The 23423-nt window shown below is 41.3% G+C and overlaps 1 protein-coding gene across 14 annotated transcripts in view; it reads left to right on the forward strand.

Moving 5' to 3' along the window:
* Positions 1-23423, forward strand: part of EPB41L3 (erythrocyte membrane protein band 4.1 like 3) — a 154811-nt gene that overhangs the window by 88981 nt on the left and 42407 nt on the right. For 13 of the 14 annotated variants that reach the window (XM_081950967.1, XM_081950963.1, XM_081950957.1 and 10 more), the window contains exons 3-6: positions 3359-3556; positions 17021-17125; positions 18991-19033; positions 22798-22873. In XM_081950967.1, coding sequence (XP_081807093.1) covers positions 3503-3556; positions 17021-17125; positions 18991-19033; positions 22798-22873 — 278 coding nt within the window. In that variant the 5' untranslated portion in view covers positions 3359-3502. Of the gene's footprint in view, positions 1-3358; positions 3557-17020; positions 17126-18990; positions 19034-22797; positions 22874-23423 lie in introns of those variants that run through there. The other variant, XM_081950970.1, reaches the window with a different exon arrangement.

Raw genomic sequence — 23423 nt, forward strand, 5'->3', positions numbered from 1 at the left:
TGGGGGAGGTCATTCCACAGGGCTGGGCCCATCACAGAGAAGGCTCTGCTCCTGGGTATCGCCCCCTGACACTGTTTAGCGGACGGCACCCAAAGAAGTCCCTCTCTGTGAGCGGATTGGTCGTAGGGATGTATGGGGCAGGATGCGATCCTGCATGTAACTAGGTCCTGTGCCATGAAGCGCTTTAAAGATCATAATCAAAACCTTGAAACGCACTCGGTAGACTACAGGAAGCCAGTGCAGCTCGCGCAGGAGAGGTGTTACGGGGGAGTATCTAGTCCTCCCCATAATCACCCGCGCGGCCGCGTTCTGGACCAACTGCAGTCTCCGAGTGCATCTCAAGGGAAGCCCCATGTAGAGAGCATTGCAGTAGTCCAGGCGAGACGTCACCAGCGCATGGGTGACTGTGTGTAGGGCATCCCGGTCCAATAAGGGGCGCAATTGGCGCATCAGGCAAACCTGATGGAACGCCCCCCTTGCCACGGCTGTTACATGGTCATCCATGGACAGCCGGGCATCCAGGAGGACGCCCAAATTGCGCACCCGTTCCATGGGGGCCAGTTGCTCGCCCCCAATGGCCAGTGATGGAAGTAACTGGTTGAACCGGGAGGCCGGAAGCCACAGCCACTCCGTCTTGGAAGGGTTGAGTTTTAGTCGGTTGCCATCCATCCAGACCCGTACGGCCTCCAAACACCGGGACATCATTTCAACGGCCTCGTTGGGGTGGTTCGGGGTAGAAATGTATAGCTGAGTATCATCAGCATACAGATGGTATCCCACCCCAAAGCCACGGATGATCTCGCCCAGCGGTTTCACGTATGTGTTAAACAGGAGAGGCGAGAGCACCGACCCCTGTGGCACCCCACATGTGAGGGGGGTCCGGGTCGATCTCTGCTCCCCTGCCAACACACATTGCGTCCGGCCAGAGAGGTAGGAGCCAAACCACCGTAAAACGGTGCCCCTGACTCCCAGCCCCTCTAGCCGGTGCAACAGGATACCATGGTCGATGGTATCGAACGCCGCCGAGAGATCTAATAGGACCAGGATAGAGGAACAACCCCTATCTCTGGCCCTCCAGAGATCATCAACCAACGCGACCAAGGCCGTCTCCGTGCTGTGCCCGGGTCGGAAGCCGGACTGGCGCGGGTCTAGATAATCATTCTCCAGGTGACGTGGAAACTGTTGTACCACCACACTCTCTACAACCTTCGCTAAAAAGGGAAGGTTGGAGACTGGACGGTAATTGACTAGGTCCGTTGGGTCCAGGGAAGGCTTCTTGAGCAGGGGCCTCACAACCGCCTCTTTCAAGGCGGCCGGTAGAAACCCCTCACCCAGCGAAGCGTTCACTAGGCCCAGGAGCCAGTCGCGCGTAACCTCCCAGGATGCCAGTACAAGCAGGAGGGACACGGGTCCAATAAACATGTGGTAGGACGCAGACGTCCACGCAACCTGTCCAAATCCTCGATGGCAACCGAGTCAAACTCCTCCCAGAACGGTCCCTCAAGACTCGCCTCGGGCGTCTCCATTGGACCACTGAAAGGGGCCCATCCCATCCGGATTTGAGCGACTTTGTCCTGTAGATATTTCCCAAACTCCTCTGCTCTGCCCTGTAAAGGGGCTTCCCGCGGTCTCTCAAACAAGAGGGAGCGAGTCACCCGAAACAGGGCGGCAGGGCGGTTATCTGCGGACACAATAAGAGCGGCACAATGTTGACGTTTGGCCGCTCTTAATGCCACAAGGTACGTCCTCAAATAGGCTCGTGCCTGTGCTCGGTCAAATTCGGAACGGGAGGATCTCCAACGACTCTCTAGGCGTCTCTTGTGGCGTTTCATCACCCTTAGCTCCTCGGTAAACCAAGGCGCCAGGGTGGTTCGTCGCCGCAGGAGAGGCCGCAAAGGCGCCACCCGGTCTAGGGCCCCGGTAGTTGCACTATTCCAGGCGTCTACCAGGTCCTCCACTCGGGGGCGGGTCAGGTCCACAGGAGGTGGCCCAAGCTCCGTCTGGAACCTTTCTGGTTCCATCAGGCGCCTGGGGCGGAACCATCTAATACCTTCCGGTTCCGCCTCCCCGCAGCGGGGGGTAGCACCAGGGAAGTCAAGCCGGAGAAGTGAGTGATCTGACCATGACAGGGGAATAATAGTTGAATCCCCTATTCCCATTCCTATTTACCCCCTATGTTGTGGGTAAACTTCATGAACAAGATTGTCAGGCCTCTGTAGGAAGCTGAACTTCACGTGAAAATATTTTACTGTATAAAACAAGTCTTGGATAGTTTTGGTACCTGCTCTAACAGTTCTTGAGTTGTTCTTTTTGGTGGGTTTTTTTTTTTTTTTGGATGCGCAGTAGAAATAAATGTAAGAATAAATCTGTGGTAGTGTAATCCCAAAAAATTATAGAACTTTTTTTCCCTCTTGCTTAGCTATTTGTAAAAGTTAGTATCTATCCATTATTTTCTCATGAACGAGGTGGGTATTTATGCTTGACCTTTTTGCTTGAAGGGGAAAGATGTTTTCCAGAATAGAAAAATAGTTTTTTTTCTTATTTATTTTTAATATAGTTTAACAGAGGAATATAATTCTTCTCTATATGGCCTGTATTAGAAAGTGGATTTCTGCACTTCTCTATATATTACACACTATATGATCTTACATCTGAAAGCAGGTTAAAGTTTTTGCTGAATTTATTTTACTCCCATGGAAGCATGTTACAATGACGGAGAAATTTGTAGAAACAATTAGTGATGAAAGTCAGTAGTGTAGGTTGCAGGCCTATTTTGAAGTCATTTCAGACCAAAATAGGTATTCATTTTCCTATCACTAAAAACAAATTAACTTATAAAGTTTTAACTGAATTATTTCTGTAGTTCCTCTGCTTTTAAATAAGTTTGTTACCTAGTGGTAGAAAAACCATTCATATATAAAGTCATTATTAAAAAAATATTGCTGGTACTGAAAAGCAATTGCTTGGTATGGTAGCATATTTTGGGACTATTACAACATCTGAGATTTCAGAAAAAGGAACATGTTTAACAATAATTGCGGTGTTGGATCTTTTTCTATTCAGGTTATTTGACTTTCTTTTTAAACTACCTACTATATTGCAGTTTCCTTTAGCACTTTCTTTTTTTAAAAAAAGCTACACAACAGCAGAGTAGCAGTTTCATTAACCCTAAAAGCACCACAAATTACTGAAATGAGTGATTTATCTCTTTTCCAGTATAATTTATATGCTTATTTTAAAATGGGTTCTGAATAGGCTTCTACGAAAGGATGCGTGGTTATGCTACATGATTCTGAAAGCCTGCTCTGATTGCCCATTTTTATTCTGAAACTTGAATTTAATTTTCCTCTGTTTCTAGGCCACAGACAAAGAACTTGAAGTAGCTGCTGCCGTGGCAAAGCAGCTGGAATATCAGCAGTTTGAAGACGAAAAACTCTCCCAAAAATCATCCTCAAGCAAACTCTCCCACTCTCCTTTAAAGATTGTGAAAAAACCAAAAAATATGCATTGCAAAGTAATCCTTCTGGATGGTTCCGAATATGGCTGTGAAGTAGAGGTAAAAATGTAAAAAGTGGAACTTCTATAGATAGGTTTATGCACATAATGTTAAATTAGGTGAGTTTGGTGTATACAATCGATGTATGATTTCACTGAAATTTCATATATATATATATATATATATATATATATATATATATATATATATATATATATATATATATATATATATATATATATATATATATATATATATATATATATATATATATATATAAAGAGAATGTCTCTCTAAATATATATATATATGTGTGTGTGTGTGTGTGTGTGTGTGTTGTAATTGTACTGATAAATAAAGGGAGACTAGTATAGATCTATTTCGAGCTAATTAGCTCTCATCAGCTAGCCATACCCTTACTGGGATTCGAACCTGGGCTGTATTATATCTTAGGCAGAAGTCTTAGCCACTAAGCCACAGGCTCGACTCCTTATCAGTTGAGCCAGGAAAATAGGTATGTATTTGTGTTACAACCCCTGGTATGCCTAAATATGGGAGGAAGGTCACTACTCCCTCATTTCTGTCCTTCGGCTTATCACAGAAGACCATGCAGGCAGAAAACCATATTTTTATTTTTAATGTTGCCTTTTTTTATATATATTTGTGTTTTGTAATTGTACTGATAAATAAATAAAGGGAGACTAGTATAGATCTATTTCGAGCTAATTAGCTCTCATCAGCTAGCCATACCCTTACTGGGATTCGAACCTGGGCTGCATTATATCTTAGGCAGAAGTCTACTCCCCCACCCCCAAAGTGGGTGGAAATGTCTGTGCGTCTTATAGAAAGAATATTATGGCGGAGAGAGAGGGGATTGGTGCAGTGCCGATAAGCTGTTCTAGGTGGGGTTTGCTGCCGCTTGTCCGAGATGGGAATGGCAATAAATTGATCAAAGAACTGGAGCATTTTATTTGTAAGCAAAATTACTGTTCAGAACTCCTTAGCTTATGAAATAAGATATGCTAGAAATTATATTTTTCAATTTAAAAAAATCCTTGTAAGAACATTGGTTAAATTAATTGGCACTCGATTTGGAACAATAAAGGCATACTTGATTTAGAGAATTTGTTGTCACAAGGTAATAGGATTATTTTTTAAAAAAATCAATGGAGACTAAGGCCAAGAATAGTATGATAATATGATAAGACTTCCAAATTTATACCCAACGTTCTACTGTGTTGTCCTGGTTGCTATGCCCAATTTCCACCAAGTGGCTCAATTTGTGGTCGCAGAAGCTAAGGAGCTGTCCAGCAGAATATTATTTGAGATGATCAAAATAGCAGGGAGCTGTCCAATGAAAACAAGGAATACAAATATCTGGCTGTGTTGATCTGTCCATTCTAGAGCATTGTTCTAGTACAATCTGAAAACATTTCTCAAGAAAATAAGTCAAGTCATTGTTTTTGTGCTGACAGATAGCTGGATCTTAAATTCTGCATTTCCTGTTAAATTTGCTGCCACCATTCTGCCTGGAAATAGTTTTGATGGATCTCAGTCTGAAGGAAATCCACATATATAAAAGAAATGGCAAATCTGCATCATTTTATTACATCTGAAGCTGAACAGATTCTTTAAAAAATATAATAACTAGAACATTTGTCAATACTGTAGACAACATAAGCCTCTTCCTTTATGGAAGAAAAGAGGTGACCTTACTGCAATGTATAGGTTTATATTCAAAAGGAAGGTGTTTAAATTTCCCAGTGGAGGAGAGGGAGTGGTCACGTGTGGGTATTCTCAAAGCCTGATTGATCCAAAGACTGAGAGCAAACTTCTTAAATACTCCTGCCTTCCCTTCTTGCCCAGTTTCCTCTCAGTCTCTTGGTCCAAGCACTGTTTAAGATAGGGTTGTTAGGTAGGAAAGGGTAATTGCTGTGTTTTCTTTTCCTTTTTCCCCCTTCCCTTTACAATTGGATTGTTAATTTGGCTCAATTGGTGACTCTAAAAATTAAATAAATTCCAAATTGCAGCTGTGGTCCAAAGGAACAGTCCTTTCTGCCTCGGGTGGTTTGGGGAGGGCCCCATGGGGCGTGCTTCCTCTCCTCCCCGGGACTGCGGGGGTGCCACACTCCAAAGGGCAAGTGAATTTGCGCCTCCCAGATTCGCCTGGGAAGAGCCGGACCTTTTCAAACTCGATTGAAGAGCACGTGAGGCGCCTGCGGAGCTGCCATTTCCTTCCAGGCGGCTGCCGCATTTGAATTTAAAGCCGGCGAGGCGAGAGCGGCTTGGGGGGAGTGCACGTTGGTGTGTGGGGTCCCAGAGTCTTTGTACGAGGCTGCCCTTGGCTCTGCAGCTCCCAGTGGGGCAGCAGGACCGTCCACGGCGTCCAGGAGTCAGCGCCATTGCGCTGCTTAACCTGGCGTGCGGGAAGCTAGGAGCCGCATGGCCATTTTGGAAGGGCCTAGGCCGGCAGAGCCTGGTTTACCGAGCTGTTTCAAGGCCCAGGTTCCGGCAGGACCGACAGAGGCCTACTTCCATCGCCCCGGGCTTCAGGACACGTAAGTGGGGCAATGGAGGAGGGATCGGAAATCTCCCAGGGTCAGATGGAGGCCCTTTGGCGGAGAGCTGAGGGCTGGGGCAGGTGCCTGGGTCCAGGGAGCCCCCAGCCAGGCCCCTGGACTCTCATCGCCCCTCGAGGTCCTCTACAAGAGAGGAGGCCAGGAGGCACAAGGCCTTGGAAAAGACATTTGCTAGGGCTGAGCGACAAGCTAAGTCGGCTGGGCCTCTTTTCACCAGCAGATCCAGGTCACCACTCAGGCCTGCTTCGGCTCATTCCTTCCCCAGGGGGTTCAGTCATTCTTCTCCCTCAGCTTCTCCAGCCAGATCCTGTAGTTATTCTAGACGGAGGAGGTGGGCCTCTCCCTTCCCTTCGGTTTCTCCAGGCTCAGGGGGGGATAGCTCTGAGGACTCTTTGGAGGGTACCTCTGGGGCTCATCATTCAACCTGTAGGTTGGCACCATGAGGTCCTGGTCCTCATGATAAGTACATGCTAGCCTGTCTTCCGGCGTCATACACACCATTGAGGCTTCTAGCCGTGTTATTTGTTTCAGTTCTGGAGTTCGTATTCGAGGAAACTGGGCAAGAAGGGAAGGCAGGAGTATTTAAGAAGTTTGCTCTCAGTCTTTGGACCAATCAGGCTTTGAGAATACCCACACATGACCACTCCCTCTCCTCCCCTGAAAAGACACGTTCAGGTAAGACCAATGTTCTTTCTGTTATTTTGCCTGTATACTGGAACAGTAACCCACAGTTTCTTCCTTAATATGTTTGGGATTACCTGTCTATCTCAAAATGCCAAATTAGAAAAATATTTCATATTGGATTGAGCTGGGGATTCTAACTTTTTCCACTTTATATAAAGTAGCTGTTACATCCTGCAACTATTTATAGATTTGTTCATTGTAGTTCATATCTGTGTCATGATGAGTAGACATTTGTCACAATTTTCTGTAAGTTACATCTTTGAATTCTTACCAACTCCTGCTTAAGTCATCAGTGATAGTTATCTAATCATCTTGCCTCCTATCGGCCTTTTGTTGTTGTTGATTCGTTATCAGTGCTTCCAGTAAGCAGTTTTATTTCATCTGGTAATGAATAATCTGTTTGCAACAATTTTCTGCAGCATCAGTTTTCCTTTGCTCAGTCTTTTTTATGGTACACACTTCTTCTATATGTTACAACTTGGGAAACTATGCCCTTGACAATACATACTTGTGTTGTCAAGGAGACACCTCTGCACTTAATGTTTTGTCTATTTTAGAGCTATTGCCATTTTTGTCACAAGTGGTAGATGTTTATTTCATGGCTACAGTCATTATGCCTGTGAATTTTTAAGCCAATGAAGAGTTTGCTACTGCAACGTCTTTTCCATCTATTTGCAGTATATTATTATCCATATTTATATAAATCTTATGGTGTGTTTTTTTTTAAAAAAAATATTGAGCACCCCTGGCAAAAATTTCTTAATCTTTTCTTCCAGCTTTCAAAGCATATCTTAAGTTGCTATTTCTCCCAACAATTTTAATTCTAATTTTTATTTCTCCCAACCCTCATTATATATGCTGCATATAAGCTAAATAAATAAGACGACCGTTTACCGTCTTAATACTCTATTTTTGAGTTTTGAACAATTTATCTGTGCTGTATTCTGTTCCATCTGTTGATTTTTGGCAATGAAACGTATTCTTCTATAGGCTAATAAGATGGCATGGTACATTCATGTTTTTTTAAGGATGATTCTTTTGTTTATGTTTCTTTGAGTCACTGTCGGCTCTTGATGACTGCTTGAACGAGTCCCTGCAGTTCTTTTAGCAAGATTTCATATGTGGTCGCCTACAGCTGAGTGAATAACTGCCCAAAGACACCAGTTGACTTCATGCCTATGGCAAGTCTAGAACTCAGTCTCCCAATTTCTATTCTGGTGCCTTAATCACTACACCAGTGGTCTACAACCAGTCAATAACCTTCAAATAATCAATAAAGCAGGAATCAAAATATTTGTGGAACTGCTTACTTTTTCCATTAAACAGTAGATTTCAACAGTGTGATCTTCTGACTCGTAAGAGCCTGTTTATATACTTGATTTGCCATTCCATACATAGTGGAAATGTGGCTTGCCAAACGCTAAGCATTATTTTATTAGCATGTAAGATAATTGTTTAGTAGTTAGATCGTTCTTTATCACTTCCCTGCCTGCCTGCTTTCCATCCATCCATCTTTTTTGGTCACCTGGATCACCTCCATACTTGCTTTGAAATTGTTTGTAGCCTTTTAATTGTATTATAAGATTTCAAACATACACACACACACACGCAAAATAAATATTGGATTGTGTATTCTGTGTTTTTAAGAGTTATCCTGTCAGGTTCTTTAGAGCATTTTTTAAAAAGTAGTTTTTGTTTGACTTTTTAGAAGTGTATTTAAATGGACTGCTGTGATCTTAAAAAGGCAATTAACATACAAACATTATCAGTACACCCAGAAGCACTTTTGCTGGAAGAGATGGTTATTTTGTCATTTGATGTTCTGAACATTAAAGATAGCTTTTTCAAAGTGCTTTCCAGGCTGAATGTGTATGTATAGAGGCTGGGATTGGTGTTCAGTTATTGTTGCTAGTCTCATTAAATCATTTTGGAGAATGAATTGAATATGCACGTTAAAAATTATTCATTTCAATTAATTCTAACCTTTTAAAAGAGCATGTAATTCTGTTTCCCATCTCGCTTATCCTGTGCTCCTTCCTATAAACACATGTAGAGTGCTCTTATCAACTGCTTGTGACTTTTTACTTTTTTTTCCCTATACGCTACAAGAATAAAAGGCTGCCTGGAAAACAGATTTAGAAACTCATTGGAAATGAGTGAAAGCTATCACAGAACTAGACCACATTAAAGAAGATGGAGAGGCTGTGGTTTGTAATATGGAAGGATGAGACCCAGGAGACAAATACTGATTTAGGGATTGTAATAATTGCCCTCAGGATTGAAATGATGACTTCTAGGAACAGAATGTCAATTGAATTCCCACACTTGAATTTATTTGACTTATTAGCAAACTAACAACCTGCATAGTGATCAATTGTTTTTCCTACTAAAAGCATATTAATAGCTATTATTTTCACTGAGAACTACTCAGTGAAAATTAGAACGCTTAGAACAAGAGTTCTAATTTGATCTGATTTCAGAGTCAGTCTTATCACAATCACAGCTTTAACAAGAATTGGTAGCCCTTTGTTGAATATTTGTTTGGCTATTTGCTTAGCTTACTACTGGCTTTTTCAGTTGTTACAACAAATTGTTGCATTTATTAATGGTAGTTCCACTTAACTGCTTGTTTTGCACTGCAGTCACCTAATTCTTAACGGCTAAGCTTATCATAGCATGACACAATAAATAATTCCCATCACAAAGAATATGGCAAATAATAAGCAACTTCTTAAGCTACTACTGTATGCTATGCATTTCTTATTACAGTACATCTGCTCTTGATACAGAGAAATGAACTGAAATTACTATCGAGTTTCGTGTAAATTACTATTGTGCAATAGGTATTTACATTTTATTGTGTTCCTTTCTGCCCTGTAATTTTCTATAGTAAGCTACTTGTGGGACCGTCTCATCTCACTGGGATTGGCCTGCTGACAGAGGAGGCATGCTGTGGGCCTCATCAGCCAGAGTCCAGGAGAAAGAACATTGGTCCTTACCTGAACATGTCTTTTCAGTAGAGTGGTGGGAGGGGCTACAGCTGGGTTTGTCAAAGCCTGATTGGTCCAAAGACTGAGGGAGATTTCTTTAAGTATCCTCCTTTCCCCATTGGCTCCCAGTTTCCTCAAGGTCGAATGATGAGCGCTCTAAGGCACAACAAAAAACAGACCACCTGACCGCCCTTCACCCCTCCTGACTAGCTACATATCGCTGAAGTAGAGAGGGATGTAGCCCCTCCCACCACTCTATTGAAAAGACACGTTCAGGTAAGGACCAACGTTCTTTTTCCAGTAGAAATGGCAGGAGGGGCTACAGCTGGGACGTACCCAAGTTAGAGCCCAGGAAGGGAAATTAACATCCTGAGGGAGGGGCGGCCGCCACCTGCTGGAGAACCCTGCGTCCAAAGGATGCCTCCACTGATGCGAAAATATCCAGGCAATAGTGCCGGATAAAGGAAGTTGAGGACGACCAGGTGGCAGCCCGACAACGTCTTCGAATGGGGGTCTGGTGGCCCACGCTGCTGTAGTGGCGGTGCTCCGCGTGGAGTGGGCCGTGATCCCCAAAGGAGAAGACTGACCTGAGGCTTCATAGGTGGCGATGATGACCTGCCTTAACCACCTGCCAATTGTGGCAGAGGAGACCCTGGTCCCCAGGCAACCGGGTTGAAAGGAAATGAAAAGAGTCTCAGAGCGACGAAAGGCTGATGTGCGCCTGAGATAAATGCACAGCGCACGGCAGACATCTAGCCGATGCCAAAGACGTTCCCTCTCATGAGAGGGATCTGGGCAAAAATTAGGGAGAATGACCTTCTGCACTCTATGGAAGGGGGAAATGACCTTTGGTAGGAAGGTCCAGACGAAGGACCATCCTATCCTGATGGAATTGGCAGAGGTCATCTTTGGATGATAGAGCTCCCAGTTCGGATATCCACCTAGCAGATGTCACGGTAACAAGGAATGCTATCTTTAGGAATAGAAATCTCTTAACGGTTCGAATGGACTTAGGGTAGATCCCATGTGGGGAACCGATGAACCGGGAGCGGTCTGAGGTTAGCTGCGCCCTTTAGGAATCTCTTGAGCAGGGGAAGCTGAGATAGAGAGAAATGGTTGTCTCCAGCAAGGACCAAGGACAGAGCCGCTACTTGGCGGCGCAGGTACTATGGGACAGGCTCTCATCCAAGCTCTTCTGTAGAAATTTGAGAACTTGGGCAACCAAAGCCTCGGTTGGAGAAATAACGAACATTCTTGCCCCATTTGACTAACATGGAGTTGTAAATTCGTGTGGTCGACGGGCGTCTGGAAGCCTCGGTAGTCGTTATGACCTTGGCTGACAGATTTGCATCCTTCAGAAGGCACCGCTCAAGTGCCAGGCGGTCAAGTGGAGCCACTGGGACTCCAGATGGATTAGGACCCCCTGGCACAGGGCGATCTCATGAGGAATCGTCCATGGGGGATATAGGGACAGTTGGACAAGGTCTGCAAACCAAGGCCATCTGGACCAATATGGCGCTAGCAGGATGATGTGTGCCCTTTCTACCACTATCTTCCTCAGGATCCCCAGGATTAGTGGGAGAGGGGGAAAGAAATAGAGTAGGCCTGGTGGCCATCTGCTCCTCAGGGCGTCTGTCCCTTCTGTGTTCTGGGCCGGAAAGCGGGAGAAGAACCGCTGCGGTTGTGTGTTTGCTGGGGTTGCGTACAAGTCCACCAGCGATGGCAGATTCTTCGGAAGAGCTCGGGTAGCAGCTGCCACTTGCCATGGTTGACTGTCACACGGCCAGCCAGTCGGCCTGATGGTTGCCCGTGCCTGAGATGTGGTTGGAGGTTGCTGCCCTGTTCTGGGCCTGTAATGCCCCCTTTCCCTGACTTTGCTACTGGTCTCCATAGAGTCCTGCGCTGGATCTGGCCCTGTAGTAGACATCCCAGACACTCGCGTGTGCCACGAAGTTGTAGTAGGGCTGTGGGAAATGCCTGCCAGTGTTTGGCCCTTGGGAGATGATGTGACTGCACCCTTCATTTCTCAGCCTGCCGACCTCAATCAGTGGCCTCGATGCAGACCCGCAGTGGCACTCATGAGGTAGCTGAAAATGGCTGCCTCCACATGCATGGGCAAAATGGCCACCAGAGGCTCTGTCGATAGAGGCTCAGCAACAAGGAGATCCCAGCTAGCCGCTACAAATCGCGTCTTAGCTTTCAAACCGCAGCTCAACTTCCCACGCTGCGGCTCACCTTTCCCAGCCGCAGCGCGCCCTTTGAAGTCGAGGCTGACTCTCCAAGCTGTGGCTCACTTCTCCAAGCATGGTCTTCAAAGCCGCAGCTGCTATCTCGAAGCTGCAGCACACTCTTTGAATCTGCGGCTATCTTCAGCAAGCCGCAGCACAGCTGTTGGAGCTGCGGCGCGGCTGTTGGGGCTGCGGCATGATTTTCCATCCACCATACACGTTGGAGTGCCTGCAGTTGTTCCCCTTTGCTGCTCCGATGGAGTCTGTCACCCCCCCACACCCAGGGACCAGACAGAAGTCCTCAAGGCCCAGAGGTAGGAGAGAAACGTCAGAAAGGTCTCCTACTTCCTCTTGAGACAGTAAATATGGGCTCTGTGGCCAGCAGCACAACAATTTGGAATTTGGAAAAGGCAATCAATCGAAATAACCAATTTTGACCAATTTAGAATAACAGCACAATTTTCTCGAATGGAGCCTAAGCCAGTGTTTGGACCAAAGACTGAGAGGAAACTGGGCGTCAATGGGGGAAAGGAGGATACTTAAAAAAATTTCCCTCAGCCTTTGGACCAATCAGGCTTTGACAAACCCAACTGTAGCCCCTCCCACCATCTCTACTGGAAAAGAGCCATTTCTGCTGTTGTGCCTGGCCTTTGGAATATGTTGCCCCCCACCCCAAAGTGAGGTTGGCTTCAATCCTCCTGACTTTCCACAAGAGCTTAAAGACCTGTCCCTCCCAATTAAGAATTATTAACATAGACTTTTGAATTGAATTTAAATCATAGGCTTTAAATGAAATTATGAATTGCAAAACTACTGCAAGTTTCTGCAGTCTCTCAAACATTTCTGTAATACTGTTCCTTTAGATTTATTGAAAAGGTGTGTGGTTTTCCAAGGGAACTTAATGATTCAGGAATGAGTCAGCATATTTTTCAGGATGTTGAGAGAGATATCAGCATGAAAAAAATATCTAAACTAAATAGTTATAATAAAAATTAAAATTCATATCAGTTTTATTTTTTTAAAGTATGGTAAAGAGCATCTGTTAAAAATGCTAGTTGCGGTGATAAGAACAAATATATTCACTAAGCAACAAGCCATGAACTTTTAAAAGGTAACAATTGTTGTATAATGACAGAGAGTAAGGTAATAAAATATGCTCTTATTTGTACCCACTTACATAAAGCTTATGTACTGAAAGGAAACTCAAATGGTTGAAGAGAAAAAAAGATTCTAGTGTTAGAAAGAGGCTGCAGGAATAGTATAATATAGACTGCTAGGAAAATGGAGGATCATTCAGTGATATGATGTCTCAATTGTCACATTAAGGTCTAACAATATGTCTCTTCTCTGTTGTCACTTGAAGTGATTACTGAAAACCAGGGTTTTCTGTGAATAAGTCTGACAGCAAACAAGCTTCCTATGGAACCTAGTGGGCTTCAATATTACCTTGTTTCAGGGTAAGATAAAGGTTCCCCTCGCACATATGTGCTAGTCGTTCCTGACTCTAGGGGGTGCTCACCTCCGTTTTAAAGCAGAACAGCCAGCACTATCCGAAGACGTCTCCATTGTCATGTGGCCAGCATGACTAAATGCTGAAGGTGCACGAAACTCTTGTTATCTTCTCACCAAAGGTCGTCCCTATTTTTCTACTTGTATTTTTACATGCTTTCAAACTGCTAGGTTGGCAGAAGCTGGGACAAGTAATGGGAGATCACTCTGTTACGCGGCACTAGGGATTCGAACTGCCAAACTACTGATCTTTCTGATCAACAAGCTCAGCATCTTAGCCATTCAGCCACTGCGTCCCTTGTTTCAGGGTATGGGATAATCAATGCCCATCCAAACAGAGAAAAAGCCATGAGACAAACTTGTTTTTAGACAAGATCAGCAAGAAAGTTGCTTTTTTTAGTGAGAACTTAACAAAAAGGATTATAAGTGTGCCATAAAAGTACAATTAAAAAATAACCCACAGTACAGCAATCAACAATCATTATATGTCAACAAATAAATTCCAAGTCTTAAATTTCAGAAAAATCCCACACCAATAAATGTATAGTCTTGCTCACTTTAGAGCACATCAGGACTGGACAGGTGTTGTGGAAAATATTACATTCTATCTGTGGTTGTTTGTTCTTTATTTATGGGTTGCATTTTTCATGGGTGAACTTATGGGATATAGGTACTTAAGGAACTTATGGGATATCAGCATATCAGAGACTTTCTGTCTCCAGTTCCCATTTTTTTTAGATAGGGAGCAAAAAGTTAGCAGTTAAACAGATAACACTAAGTCAAGAGGATCTTGCTTGACCTTTTCAAGTCAAAAGTTCATTAAAATGGTGAATATCTAGATATGCATTAACAGGATCATGCTAAGCTTATTAAGGGATGGTACAGCACAAGTTACATGGAAGCCATTGGGCAGGTACCAAAATATTAGCAATGCATCAAATTGCTGTAACCAGTGAATGAATTCTGCTTCTTGTTGTTTCAAGTAAAACATTAGAAAGTTATTTCCTGAAAGTGGAGGCTGAGAGGTCAAGTATTTATGCACATAAACAGTACTTTTTCTACTTCACCTTTCTGGCTCAGAATGTATTTGGGTGGACACATGGGCCCAACAAATTGCTGGTTTTTCCTGCTAACACTACTGGCATGGAGGATTGGATGATGAAACCCAAACATGACTGAGGTATTCTCTTTTTGAACATGATCTACTGACAAACTTAACAGGCTTCATTTTGGACATGCAATATGGGGGTGTTTCAATGAGAGAAGGATTCATTTAGAATCTCTCCTGGATGGGAGCCATTCAACCTTTTGCAAATCAGCCACTGCCTTTCACAGTATAGAAATGAATGATGGAGAAAATGGCTCACACCAGAGGAGGAATTTCTCTCTGGAAATGTGTGCAGCTGGATTTAGGGTCTGGCACCAGCCAAGGCCTCATGGTAGGGTACAGGTTGTAGTGATTGATATCTGGGTATCTCTTGGCCTTCAGAGGCCATGCTCCATACGTTTCTGCTGTGAATCCCTGTTCCTAAATCTGAGCTTGAAGCATCTGGCCCCAGCAAATTGCTAACTTTCCAGCTGACAGCTTTTGAGAATGCCCTTTTTGTACCCAAAACAGGGGGCTGAGTGGATCTGATGCTGTGTGCCTCAAGCACATTTTGATTGGCCCAGCTTTTTTCATTTCCTTGGTGCCCAGAGACCATTATTATAATTTCCAGGAATCTTGGAACAAAACCGATATAGCCAAATAGAGACTTTCCTTTGCCCAATTAAACCCACAATAAAATGGACAGAGGTTCCAGAAATAAACCTTAAAAGACAGAAGTAAAGATCTGAAGTATTCTGAGGGTTCTGGACATAGTAAAAGGATTAAGGCAATACCTTTAGGGATGGGGTGGAATCATTTTCGATACTTGGGGTGGGGGAGACCCTCTAACAAAGAAAGGCCTTATTTATTATTGTCAAGATGATTGGCCATATTATTCTCTAGATCAGGGGTGTCAAACTGGACCCGATCAGCATTGTGGTTCTCATTCACTGGCCGGTGGGGGGATACGGAATGGATGTTTCCTGCAACACCTTGCTGACAACACATGGTGCGGGAGCCCCGCGTGCTGCCCCCTCTGCCCCATTTTCTGCCTGGACGGCTTCCTGCAGCACTTTATCAGCCCCCACATGGCCTATTTTTGGCTGGCAGAGTGCTGCAGGAGGCCAGGGAGGCCGAAAACAGATCACGGTATTGGATGCCTGTGTTTAAGCTTAATAAAAATCTCTTTTAGAGTGTCCAATTTGTTGTTAACTGCGGTCAGAAGCTTGATAATGCGGTTTTGCCATCAGTAGGCATTTTCTTGTTGTGAAGTCAGTAAAATACGGGTGGCACTGTGACTAAAGTACAGTATTGCAGGCTGACTCTGGCCACAGCATGAGGTTTAATCCTGATGGGGCTCAAGGTTGACTCAAGGTTGCACGCCTGATGAGGTGTGTAAAATGAGGACTCAGGATGTTGAAAGCAAAGCACAAATAATCCTACATTGTAAACTGCTCAGAGAGTGCTGTAAACCACTACATGGGGGTATATATAAGCCTAAAATGCTATTGCTATGGTATTGCTATTTTTGTTTTTAAAGTCCTCATTCCTTTGTTGGATAAGCTTTGCAGCAGCTGGACAAATTGCAGAGATGATAAAAATATCAGTCTGCAGTAAAAATAATAAAAATTGAGATCTCCAGCAGAAGAAAACTAAAAGATGAAAATAAAATGAGATGAAGTAAAAGCAGAAGATCGAGTTAATTAAAAGAGGCTTTAGAGGCAGCTCTTAACAACAGCTGCTGCCTCGTTTTACAATACATTGTAAAAAGGAGTGATGATACCTATTTGTTGTCAGTAACTGGATATTTACTTAAATAGATGTTATTCAAAGTCAGGTAAATTAAGAGTGGAAAATTTGCTGTGGAAACTATATAAACATATTCTTGTTTAATTATTACATTATATTGTATTTGCATACTTACTGTAAGTTCTTGAAAATAATTTTAATTTCTGCCTACTGAATTAGATTCTTAGAAAGATCAGAGCAAATATTGGAGGATGCAGACAATTAGGAAGGTTAATATTGTGTACTCCCAGTGTAGGACATAATTGTATTTCTCTGTGAAGAATATATGTTGCTATTAAAGTGTAAAGCAGTGTGATTTCATGTAACATTTAACTTAGAAACTAACTTTAGTTTTAAGGCATAAACACATAATATTACTTGAATTGCATTTTCAGAAATGAAATGAAAAGATAAAGATATTTTCATAATATTGTTGCAGTGTATCAGCATCTTGAATTGGGATAACTAGAATAAGCTATTTATATTATAAATATACGCTCCACCAAATGAAAAATAAGTTTGGTTCCTGGAATAAATAAAAGTATATTAAGCCTAATATTGTTTAATGAGTTCTACATTTTATAGAACATTTTTTAAGTGTAGGATGTTCAAGGATATGATAGCTTGAAACTTACTCTGAATTTTTCCCCTGATTCTAGAAGCGCTCAAAGGGCCAGATTCTTTTTGACAAAGTATGTGAGCACCTGAACCTCTTGGAAAAAGATTATTTTGGACTCACTTACAGAGATATGGAAAATCAGAAGGTAAAATTAATCATTTATATTGCATGGGATCAAATATATTTAATCCAAGAATAAGCAGCTATAGAATGAGACCAGTGCTTTGCTTAACAATAATTATAGCTGAACTCCTATAACAACTTAAGTAATACTGTCTAAAATATTCAAAGCAATTATTACATCTGGTTTTGATATTTTTGAGACTTAAGGAAAACACACTTTTAGTGTCCTATTGTATGTTCTTGAAGATGAGTGAAAACGTAAAAAGGGTATAGACTTCCAGACAGTTACTGATTAATACAATATTAATGTAACATCTCATTCATCTTTTTTTTTTACTCTCTCCCCCTCAAAATTTCCATTACTTTGATAATTCTTTTAAATTGGTCCTAACATTCATTATTGAAATATTTATGAGAGAGCGTAAGAAAGAAAAAATCCTGAAATACATTTACAGATGGCCAAACTACTTGCAAGCAATATTTAATTGAACATACAACTGCTTTTATTATAGTAGTTAAGCTCAGAAAGTCCAAACTGGATTGGCTGTGCCATCAGCCACATGTTTAGAATGGATTTGATATGTTTATCCATCTATCAAATCTTTCAGGACTTGGGATATGCAGATATTGTTTTCTGATTGGCATAGGACAGCGATGGCGAACCTTTTTTGGCTCGCGTGCCATAAGTGGTGGGAGCGCAGGGGTCGTGTGCAGGCGTGCCGCACCCATAATGTAATGCGCGACCCCCACAGTGCGCATGCACGGACTACAGGCGCGACCCCCCCCATTTTTTCATGCTTTTTTCGCTCTCCCCAGGCTCCAGAGGCTTTATAGGAGCATGGGGAGGGCGAAAACAGCCTCCCCCGCCACCCCGGAAGCCCGCTGGGTGCTTCAGGGACCTTCAGGAAGCTTCCCTGAAGCCTCCAGTGCAGTCAAAATGACCCTCTGAGCAAACAGGAAGTCTGTTCCTGAACTTCCGGTTTGTCCGTAGGGCCGTTTTTTTTGCGCTCTGGAGGCTTCAGGGAAGCTCATGAAGCCTCCGGAGGACCTCCAGCGGGGGAGGCTCTTTTCGTCCTCCCCAGGCTACTATAAAGCCTCGAGCCTGGGGAGGGCGAAAAATGGCTTTAAAAAAGGGTGCAGTCAGCTGGTCAGCGCGCGCATGCCCTGACAAATGGCTCTGTGCGCCACCTGTGGCACGTGTGCCATAGGTTCGCCATCACTGTCATAGGATGTAAACTGTTCCAAATAAAGCTGCCTTTTGCAATTGACTGATCGTGATTTTTGCCATATGCCAATGGTGTTCAAGTGGTGTTCCAGATGTTTTGGAATTGCACTCAAGGCACCTATTACCATTGGTACTACTTTTCTCTTCTTTGCCAGTCATTCTACTTTTATTTATAGGTATTTTATATTTTATTATTTTCTCCAGTTCTTTCTTCTCTATTCTGCTATTCTCAGATGTTACAGTGCATTTTTATTACTGGCCTATAAGTATATACATTGACTTGGTTTGTGGTAGTTATAAAAATAATTTGAATACTAAAGTATAAAATGAAACATTATTGCAAGATTAATCACTATATCTAGATTGTAGATAAGAAGCTGGAATTAAGAAAATTGGTACTTGTTTAGTCTTATGATATGAATTGGAGACATATCAGCTCTTATATTTGTTCTTTGTTAAGACCATAAAGTGGTTTGACCAAAGTAATTAAGCACTTCAGGGTTTTACCATTCAATTGAAACATTTAACTAGGCTTACCTGCTCCACACTCAGTTTGTAAAGTGTTTCATATTAATTCAATTTTAATATTGTACTTCTTACTTAACATGATTTATCAGAGTGTGTGCACACCTAATTTAAATATTTAAAATGTTTATTTTCAGAATTGGTTGGATCCAGCTAAGGAAATTAAAAAGCAGATCCGAAGTAAGTTTTGGTCAGTCATTTATCAGAGGTAGATTCTACAGTTTTAAAAATACCATTTAATAATAATTCAATAATAACGAAGGTGATGGTGATGATGTATGCTACCCAATACTCAACAACTCAATCAGTAAAATGCTGACGATAAAGATAAAAGATTGCAAGAGCAATGAAGCAAGGGGTCTCATTTCCAAAGTCCTGAGAGAAAAGTCTGGTTGCTACAACTCTTTGAAACAACAACAGAGGGAAAACTATTTTGGATCAGTGAGGGGAACCTCATTTCAGTAGGCAGACACTGTTACAGAGATGTATTTCCAGAGTTCCAGTAGATGACAGTATTTAATTGAAGGAGCCTGAACTGCACAAACTACACAGAATCAAACTGGCTGAGCAGATACTATGGAAAACATAGGTATCACAAATAACCAAGCCATGTGCTATTTAGATATCTAGGAATATTTTTAAAACTTTGCATAAAATATTTGAATATATTTAAGATGAGATATTATTACTAGCCTAAATCCCCACTATTCAAGATTAGTACAGTATTGTGCATATATGATATAATCACATATCGCAATCTGTTGCACTAATGACTGTGGATGATTTGCTTAATGACAACAGCAGAAATGGTGTAAGTTCAGCATAATTGTGTGATGTCTCATTTAATAACCGTGTTTTGACAAGAAGTCAGTCCCAGTTGTCCTCATTAATTGACCACCTGTACAATATAAATACAATTTTGAAGGTGCTGTAAAATTTATTTTTGTTGCAAAAAAAATTAGCATAACACTTATGGTGCTATATGTAGGAACGTGTGTATACACAAAGTTCTATGTATTAGTATAGAAACACAATTTTGATGATACATCTTTACAGTATGTGCACTTAATATGTGATTTAACCCTACCTTCGTGCTTGTTTATTTGGAAACTTTTTTTAAAATGCCAAAGATGTGATTGTTCTTTCAGTATCATGCAAAGGAAATGTTAACAAATTAACAGTTATATAGGTGGTCTTCGATCTACAGCCATTTGTTCAGTGAAGTTAAAATGGGGGTGAACAAATAGCATTTATGACTAGTCCTTGGAGTTCTGGTCATCCCAGCATCCTTTCTATTACCATTCCATAACTTAACATAGTTATTCTGAAGCAATATACAATTCATCTAGTCTGAGGAATGCCCAGATATTTAACTTGGTTCTCAATTTTGAAACCAATTTTCTTCGAAGTTCATTGGTCATTTAAAGTTATCATCTAGAATCCAATTAAAAACTTATCATCAGAAAGGTACCACTAAAGAGACTTCTATATTTCTTCAGTTTTTTCTTGTACTTTTCATCTAAACATTGTTATTTGTGAAGATGATCTATCAAGATTAAACAGGGGACTTTAAATATAGGGCTACCATGTCATTAATACTTGTGGTTTAATATTTTATTTATGAATGTAAAAGAATTTTAAACAGAATAATATCTAGGTGATCACGTTAAAGAGGTAATAGCGTTTTCTATGTTTGAATACTGTACAGATACAAGCATCAGTGTTTATCTCAGTAAGTTAGTTATCTTCAGGTAGGATTCAACTTTTGAGGCTTCCATGGAAAAATATCAGCCATCTTGATCTGTCTTTATTGGTGCAATATGCATAAACAAGTGCATTTTGCAGTAAGCATTATCTATCGGAAATTAGAATATAGATTCTGTTTTCATACAGGCTTATTCATTGCATGATTAAGTAGAGATGCTTTTAAAATGTTAAGATTTCTATAAAGAAAAGTCTTCTGTGAGAAACAAAGTAATTATTTTTTTGGCATGACAGAGGCTGCAAAGGCTCCTTCTATGCAACCCTTAACACCTTTTGCAGACGTATAAAAACTTTATGAGTTTATTGATTTTTTTTTTAAAAAAAAACCCGCTGACAAGCTACATAAGATTGCTTGGTGGGCAGCATAATGTGTAGGTCTGGTTTAAAGGATGGAAACTTTATAGAACAAAAGTAATGTATGTTGCACTTTCAGAATTTCCATAAGGCCTGTTCCTTGAAGCATACCAAGGTGTAAGAGAGCAGGCTATCTGAAAATTGGCTAGCACCTGGGTTGATAGTGCTTTGCCCCTTTTAGACGTGTCCCTAGTCAGCCAGCAGCTATAAAAGCAGAACAGAAATCAGCTGGCTATGGTGGGTGTTGTTGTGGAATGGCTTCTGTCATATTATGGGAAGGGAGATAATTTCTGCGGCTCTGAAAATAGAGAATTGGAAGCAGCCTGAACCTAAAAGCAGGAATAGTCTACTACTAATACTAGGAGAAGTGGTAGACCTGGTAAGAGTGTGGAAAGGAACTGGGACTAGTACCCACTGGGTATGCTTGTGTGTGGGTTGCCTAGAGGCCAAGGAGGCTAGTGTGGGCCTTCTGGGGGTTTGGGAGCCCACTGAATTTGTATATAGCTAAAAGAACCTGTGACACAAGGCTTTAATAATGGAACCTGACTTACTTTCAACATCTATATCCATCACTGCCTGTACAGTTAAACTAGAGTGCAGCAAACACGGAGAGTATTAAAATGTGATTAAAAGACCTCCTGATTGATGCTGTCAAAGCAGTGCTTTCCAAATAAAATCCAGAGCTCATACAGCAGCCTTAAACAAAACAAAGCTGACATGCTGTATTTTGTAATTGGTAAAACAATGTGTGTTGCCATTCAAACTACCCTTTCAAGACCAGGCCCAAGAATACATAAACCATCTAGGTCGACATCCAAAAACAACTAGTGCTTTTAAAGTACAAGATACTTGGTTTTAAGAATCCAGTTTCGGGCATTTCAGGAATGCTTACAAATAGCAATCTAACTTTTGCACAAAATTGGACTTTTGCAATCGTGCTGGAGTAAAATAGCTATTGTTTTTTAAAATGCAGTGAAGGAACTAAATCATCACTTAGTGACTATTCCATATTATAGACATTGTGACCATTTGGCTCAATCTTTGTACCTTGCAGTACCTCGTGTATTCATGTGAACGAATAAATTAATGAGTCAGAGGAGAAATCTTTAAAAGCTTAGAATTTACTTCATATAGGCTAACATTATTTATGAAGTTCTGATTTTATACTATTGAGGGCTTTCAAGGTAGAAAAGAGCTCTATAAAATAATCACTGGATTCCAGCCATATCATTTGAAGCTTTTAGACTGCCTTTAAGGGACATTTCACATACTTTACTATGTTAGCCTTACTTGGTAGTCATTAGATCACAAATAACAAGAAAAAAGTAGGAAATGGTTTGCAAATTGAAACTTAAAAAGCACAACATGAAACGTAAACGTTCAAACCACTTATGCTATACAAATTATTCTTACCCTATCAATAAGCATGTCCAATAATATCCCCTCTTTTTCTTTACAATTTCATTTATGTTAAAGTAGCACTCATAAAAGTGCTGATGGATGAGTTATATATATATATATAGTTGTGTATTTCACTGGGTTATGGATGCGTATTTTGAAGCTGTATTGAATGCCCAATTATCCATGTGGTTATTTCCATATTTATTTCATTATTTAACTATTGCCTACATCTGTTTATGGAAACTTAAAATGTTAATGGATGCTGAATAAAGCTAAGAAATATCATGAAAATGGCTCTGATAATTTTAAAGAAGGAACAGGAGAAACAAGCATCAGTGTTGAAAGTAACTACACTATCTACCTCAGTAAATAATTATAGAGAGTGAAAAGACAGAGAATCCCACTGATATTTTGTTTTATTTTAGGTGGTGCTTGGCATTTCTCGTTCAATGTTAAATTCTACCCTCCAGATCCTGCACAACTTTCTGAAGATATTACAAGGTAGTTTATGCATTATCACTGAGTAGAAATTATTTCTAAAAAATCATCATGACCACAATTTGCTTAATAACAAATTGTTGCCATAAGGTCAGCTGATTTAAATCATTGAGGTATAAGGTTACCTGCCTGAGCAGGTGGTTAGAATTTATGACTTCGACAACGCTGTTATTCTGTTATTGAGCTGGTAAGTAATGGAAAAGCTGTTATACTCATTAGGATGTTGTTACTTCCTCTAACATTCACTCTTGGATGAGATTGAAATTTACTCTCACTTCTGGGGGCTTATCATAGTCATTCAAATTTATCCTTATTGCAGAATTCAGGAATTGCACATCTCAGTTTTTGAGGCTTGATTACCCCTATAAAAATTTTGAAGTATAGATTTCTTTTCTTCCTAATCCCATATATATATTAAAAATATATATGGGATTCCCACAATTCCCAGATTTCTTGGCAATGAGTGTTTCCAAGTGTAGTGTAAGTGGAAATCTTGCTTGTTTTTAACCCTTTACATGGGGAATTATTGGAAGATATGGTAAAAAGCTTGGGG

This window comes from Natrix helvetica (genome assembly GCF_964273705.1).
Source record: "Natrix helvetica genome assembly, chromosome: 4".
In the NCBI taxonomy this organism is placed as follows: domain Eukaryota; kingdom Metazoa; phylum Chordata; class Lepidosauria; order Squamata; family Natricidae; genus Natrix; species Natrix helvetica.